Raw genomic sequence first — 6762 nt, 5'->3', positions numbered from 1 at the left:
AATTACACAATTTTGTTTGTTCAGTTTACTATTCTTAGAAATGGATGCCCAGGGCTGCTGGGAATACAGAAATGTTTATGGGCCATAAATTGTGTTGTTATTATTCTGTAATATTTATTGAGTTTAAAAAATGTAGAGGTATAAAGAAAATAAGGAGTTGGTCTGTTATTCTTGAGGATAAAAAAAGCTAAACCAAATACTAAAAGAGATATGAAATAGGAGAGGCAGATTTTTTCCCCTTCCATTGTTAATTAAATAACTGAGCCTTGGTTAAAATACAAAGCTCCTGTATTCATTTCTAGAAAATCCTGTAGGAATAAGACTAGTCTGTAAATCTCCTCAAATCATCTTCCTTATAAAGCTTTGTGTATCATCATTCAGGTCTTCAGTCAAATACCACCGGGAAAATTGATCTTGGTTGAATTAATTCTGTTGGGGCCAGTGACACAGGGTAGTAACTGGTTCCAAGGTTGCAGAACCTTTTCATAATGGAAGTTATGCAATACCTCTGACAGTGGTCAGGAGTTATACAACCTGGCAGGTAGAAGCGGATTCTTAGGTGATCACATATGCCAGGAGTCCAACTGGCAGGTTCTATGGAGGCTCTAATACCTTCTGACATCTCTTTTGTTGTTTACTTAATATATTTTGTTAAAAATTATAGTACCTTCTTTAGCTTCAGTAGAAGCAAAATTAGCATACGATTGGAGATTAATGTTCTTTTTTAATCATTTTTAATTTGCATCAAAATAACTGTGTAACTATTTATTTTTTTTATTTTTTTATTTTTAAATTTTTTTTTAACGTTTATTTATTTTTGAGACAGAGAGAGACAGAGCATGAACGGGGGAGGGGCAGAGAGAGAGGGAGACACAGAATCGGAAGCAGGCTCCAGGCTCTGAGCCATCAGCCCAGAGCCCGACGCGGGGCTCGAACTCACGGACCGCGAGATCGTGACCTGGCTGAAGTCGGACGCTTAACCGACTGAGCCACCCAGGCGCCCCAACTGTGTAACTATTTAAAAGACAGGGTCTGTGAATTACTCAAGGTCATCTTCCTTTTATGAGTTTGGGTAACATCACCCAGGTCCTTAGTAAAATTTGACTTGTCAGACAGGAAGTTCTTGTTTGAGCTTAGGAGCCTGTGACCACCTTTGGAAGAAGTCCTCATAGAAGGGTAGGGCAGCCTTCTTCCTCCCACCCAGACTGGGTAGGAATAGTGGTTTTAGGGAGGCTGGTTGGTCCTGAATTCCAACTGACTACCACAAGTCTGATGTCCACTTGTAGAACATGATCTAAAATCTAGATTAGAAGCTGGTTTTGCAGGTGTGGACTGAAAGGCCATCCAGTTGTTCAATAAACACTTCCCTGCCCCAAATGTTCGGGGGGGGGGTGGTGGCGGGGGGAGGGTGTCACTGAAGTTGGCTGAGACAGTGAGGGATATGGCATGCTTTTGGGTGACATAGAAATAAACACACTTTTATGCCTAGTTTACAAAGAGCTTCCATCCGGAATGGTTGTTAAGAGTTTCATATACATTTAGGGATTTATGAAAATGATTACAATCTACCCTTGAACAACATAGGGGTTAGGGGCACCAACACACCCCCTCACACACAGTCAAAAATCCACATATAACTTTTTCCTCTCCAAAACTTAACTACTATTGACCAGAAAAGCCTTATTGATAACATAAGCATAACATAAGCATACCAATTAACACATAATTTGTATGTTGTATCATATACTGTATTCTTACAATAAAGTAAGCTGGAGAAAAGAAAATGTTATTAAGAAAATCATAAGGAAGAGAAAATACATTTACAGTGCTGGACTGTATTTACAAAAAAAAAAATCTGAAGTGGACCTGCGTACTTCAAAAACCTAATGTTTATGGGTCAACTACATAAATGTTAGTTTAACTCATCAATGTGATGCATTGTTAACAGATGTCCTAATATCCCAATTTGTCTCTAAGGCTTTTACTGGTGTTCTAATGCCTTTTTTGATGAAATCACCACCAAATCATTCTCAGGTAGAGGATTAGGAGCTTCTCCATTAGTGATTCCCAAGAAAAGGCTCTGAGATCAGCTAGTTTGGATTTGGGTCCTGGTTTTTACTACTTGTACATACTGGATGTACAAGAGACTTTACCACCTTTATGCTGTTTCCTCAATTGTAAAATCAGATAATATTAGAACCAACCTCCCAGAATTTGTGTCTCCTAGAGGCATAAATGAAATCATTTTGTTGTGTTTAGCAGGTTGGTGTTTCATGAGTATTCTTAATAAGTACAGTAAAACCTTTGTTTGTGATCATAATTCATTCCAGAAACATGCTTGTAATACAAAGCACTTATGTATCAAAGCGAATTTCCCCCAGAAGAAATAATGAAAACTCAGAGGATTCATTCCACAACCCCAAAATATTCATATAAGATGATCACAATACTGTAATATAATACAAGATAATAAAGAAAATACAAAATATAAAGAAAAATAAACAAATTAACCTGAACTTACCTTTAAAAACCTTCGTGGCTGGTGTGAGGGAGACAAGAGAGAGGAGGGTTTTTGTGTAGGATGAGTTTTACTATCGCTAATGGATGTTGACTACAGTACAGTATTAATAAATTCTTGTCATAGACTGTATTTAATGTAACTGGTAATAAGACAGTGGAAGAAAGGGTCTGTGTCTGCAGGCAGCCTGACCTAGAATGAAGCAAAGCATTCCTAAGCTTACTCTTGTGTGGAAAGGCAAAGGACCATCCATAGGTGCTTTGAAGGGACAAAAGATACACTAGTGTCAGTTGTGGGCACCTTCCAATGTTCTGAAAAGTCACCGATTTCGGTCAAACACCACAGCCTGAGACTGGGCATCCGGGCATGGGAGACAATCACCCACAATGCCGCAGAGATGGGGGAAGGGGGAGAAGAACCATTGGCTCAGTTATGATCACGTGACATTCCGCATCAGGTACAGTTAAAATTTATTAGAAATGTGTGCTCCTCTTGCTGAACACTTGAGGAAGTTACTCACAATCCGAGGTTTGACTGTATTATGTTAGTATTATTAAGTGCTATTGATGTTTTTATTTTATTATTATTAAAATAATGAAAGTCCTCTTAGTAGTAATGACTTAATAGAAAGAATATTAATAAACGTAGCAATGCAGGGCCTGGTAAAGACGTCACTGGTGTCACTGCCCATTCCCTGTCCTCCCCTGAGGCTTTGTCCAGGGGCAAGGCAAATCTGCTTCTGGAATTCTGGAAGTCCTCTGCTAGCTTCCGCCTCCCCCACCCCAGGAGGTGGCCACTTGTACTTCTCTAGATTTTCTGCCACTACAATGCTGAAGGTGATGGCAGGGCAGAGCTGTCACTAGGATGAGGCAAAAACAGTGGCTAAGGTACTCACTTCAAGCGCCAAATTTAAGAGACATATTCAGAACTCAAAATACACACTACTTTTAAAAGATTTTTAAAAAATTGTTTTAAGTGCAATATTGAAAAAAATTAAAACACCAAGAAGAAAAAAATCCACCATGAACAAAATACCAAAGTTTTAAATAAAAACAGGGTCAGGACTACTCTCGCACCTCACGGCACTTTTATATTTGATTTTTTTTATTTTGAAAACTAAAAATCAAAAATATTGATCTTGATTACTCAGTTGGCTTCCCCTTAAACGTTGCAGCCAAGGTGAGCATCTCACTTCCCTCCTCCTTTTCTAGCTGGGGAGGTGCCAGGAGAAGGAAGCAGAGACACACCCTCAAAGTCGGAAGTTGGGCTGGGCTTGTAGGCGCCGGGTGGGCGGTGGGGAAGGGCAGGCTGGGGAACGGCCCCGGGAGGGCGCTTGGCGGGTGGGCGGTGATGGGGCCCCAGCGGCGCGCTCTGGGTCCTCCCGCCCGCCGGGTAGAGCGCCTTGGAGAGGTCAGAGAGATCCGGGGTCGGTAAACCCGCGGCGGGGCGGTTGGGTAGGGCGTTCCGACATCGTGTCGCAGGCGGAACTCGCGCGTGCACCTGAGCCTGGGAGGTGGCGGCAGATGGGCAGGTGTGGTGCTTTGGATGCCTGTGTGGTGAGTGTCGCAGTTCTCTGCCTTGGGGTCCTCCCGTCCGGTCTTCCCCGCTTGGGGTCATTCTCCCCAAGTTCCCGGGCTGTGGCGGAGGGTGCTCCCGGGCTCTTCCGGAGTTCCGCCCCCTTGTTGGCGCTTGTCCTGGAAAACCTGTATCTCGCACTCCCCAAAACGAATACAAACTCAAAAACCCATTAGAGACGTATGTTTGAATTTAACTGTTTTTATTTTATTTTTTATTTTGGTTGTAGCTTAATGATTAGAAGGAAGGTTTGGGGAAGTGCCCCAGCTTTGGTTTTAATTTGACGTTAGGGAAGTGAGTTGACCTTTGTGAATCTAGCTATAATGTAGGAGTATGATCTTACCTATCTCATAGGGTTTTTCTTTCTGGGTTGTTTTTTTTTTTTTTTAAGTTTGTTTATTTTGAGATGCCTAAGAGTGGGGGGAGGGGCAGAGAGAAGGAGAGAGAGAGAATCCCAAGCAAGCTCCCCACTTTCAGCACCTAGGCTGATCCCATGAACTCTGAGATCATGACTTGAGCCAAAATCAAGAGTTGGAGGCCTAACCTGCTGAGTCACCTAGGTGTTCCCCATTTCTACCATTTTAAAGTATTAGACCTCTGTGGCTTTTATTATATTCACAGTGTTGTGCCGACATTACCACTACCTAATTCCAGAATATTTTTGTTTGTTTTTGTTTTTTTAAGAACATTATTTATCCTTCTTAAACTCTATACTCACTGAGCTGTCACTTGTTATTCCCTCTTATCTACAGTCCCTGGCAACCACTAACCTTTCTATCTCTATGGATTAGCCAATTCTGGGTATTTCACATGAATAGAATCATATAATGTGTGGGCTTTTATGTTTGGCTTCTTTTACTGAGGATAATGTTTTCAAGGTTCTTTTTTTTTTTTTTTAAATATGAAATTTATTGTCAAATTGGTTTCCATACAACACCCAGTGCTCATCCAAACAGGTGCCGTCCTCAATGCCCATCATCCACTTTCCTTTCCCTCCCACCCCCCATCAACCCTCAGTTTATTCTCAGTTTTTAAGAGTCTCTTATGGTTTGGCTCCCTCCCTAACTTTTTTTTCCCCCTTCCCCTCCCCCATGGTCTTCTGTTAAGTTTCTCAGGATCCACATAAGAGTGAAAACATATGGTATCTGTCTTTTTCTGTATGACTTATTTCACTTAGGCTACCACTCCAGTTTAATCCACATTGCTACAAAAGGCCATATTTCATTTTTTCTCATTGCCAAGTAGTATTCCATTGTGTATATAAACCACAATTTCTTTATCCATTCATCAGTTGATGGACATTTAGGCTCTTTCCATCATTTGACTATTGTTGAAAGTGCTGCTATAAACATTGGGGTACAAGTGCCCCTATGCATCAGCACTCCTGTATCCCTTGGGTAAATTCCTAGCAGTGCTATTGCTGAGTCTATTTTTAATAGACTATTAAATAGATCTATAAATAGATCTATTTTTAATGTTTTGAGGAACCTCCACACTGTTTTCCAGAGCGGTTGCACCAATTTGCATTCCCACCAACAGTGCAAGAGGGTTCCCATTTCTCCACATGCTCACCAGCATCTATAATCTCCTGATTTGTTCATTTTAGCCACTCTGACTGGGGTGAGGTGGTATCTGAGTATGGTTTTGTTTTGTGTTTCCCTGATGAGGAGCGACGTTGAGCATCTTTTCATGTGCCTGTTGGCCATCTGGAGGTCTTCTTTAGAGAAGTGTCTATTCATGTTTTCTGCCCATTCACTGGATTATTTGTTTTTTGGGTGTGGAGTTTGGTGAGTTCTTTAAAGATTTTGGATACTAGCCCTTTGTCCAATATGTCATTTACAAATATCTTTTCCCATTCCGTTGGTTGCCTTTTAGTTTTGTTGACTGTTTCCTTTGCAGTGCAGAAGATTTTTATCTTGATGAGGTCCCAATCGTTCATTTTTGCTTTTAATTCCCTTGCCTTTGCATTTGTGTCAAGTAAGAAATTGCTGTGGCTGAGGTCAGAGAGGTCTTTTCCTGCTTTCTCCTCTAGGGTTTTGATGGTTTCCTGTCTCACATTCAGGTCCTTCATCCATTTTGAGTTTATTTTTGTGAATGGTGTAAGAAAGTGGTCTAGTTTCATTCTTCTGCATGTTGCTGTCCAGTTCCCAGCACCATTTATTAAAGAGACTGTCTTTTTTTCCATTGGATATTCTTTCCTGCCTTGTCAAAGATTAGTTGGCCATACTTTTGCGGGTGTAGTTCTGGGGTTTCTATTCTATTCCATTGGTCTATGTGTCTGTTTTTGTGCCAAAAGCATGCTGTCTTGATGATGACAGCTTTGTAGTAGAGGCTAAAGTCTGGGATTGTGATGCCTCCTGCTTTGGTCTTCTTCTTCAATATTACTTTGGCTATTCAGGGTCTTTTGTGGTTCCATACAAATTTTAGGATTGCTTATTCTAGCTTCGAGAAGAATGCTGGTGCAATTTTGATTGGGATTGCATTGAATGTGTAGATAGCTTTGGGTAGTAATGACATTTTCACAGTATTTATTCTTCCAATCCATGAGCATGGAATGTTTTTCCATTTCTTTGTATCTTCTTCAGTTTCCTTCATAAGCTTTCTATAGTTTTCAGCATACAGATCTTTTACATCTTTGGTTAGGTTTTTTTCCTAGGTTTTTTATGCTT

General features: G+C 40.8%; 1 protein-coding gene across 1 annotated transcript in view; it reads left to right on the top strand.

The window, feature by feature from the left end:
• Positions 1 to 3168: 3168 nt before the first annotated feature.
• The window catches only part of LOC131501626 (phospholipid-transporting ATPase ABCA3-like), a 102828-nt gene continuing 99234 nt past the window's right edge, over positions 3169 to 6762 (top strand). The window contains 2 exon segments of the mRNA XM_058711921.1: positions 3169 to 3180; positions 3730 to 4080. Of these exon segments, the coding sequence (XP_058567904.1) occupies positions 3169 to 3180; positions 3730 to 4080 (363 nt within the window).

The sequence above is a fragment of the Neofelis nebulosa genome, chromosome 18, assembly GCF_028018385.1.
Source record: "Neofelis nebulosa isolate mNeoNeb1 chromosome 18, mNeoNeb1.pri, whole genome shotgun sequence".
Taxonomy (NCBI): domain Eukaryota; kingdom Metazoa; phylum Chordata; class Mammalia; order Carnivora; family Felidae; genus Neofelis; species Neofelis nebulosa.
The sequence above is the reverse complement of the archived record's forward strand: the minus strand, read 5'-3'. Positions and strand labels throughout refer to the sequence as shown.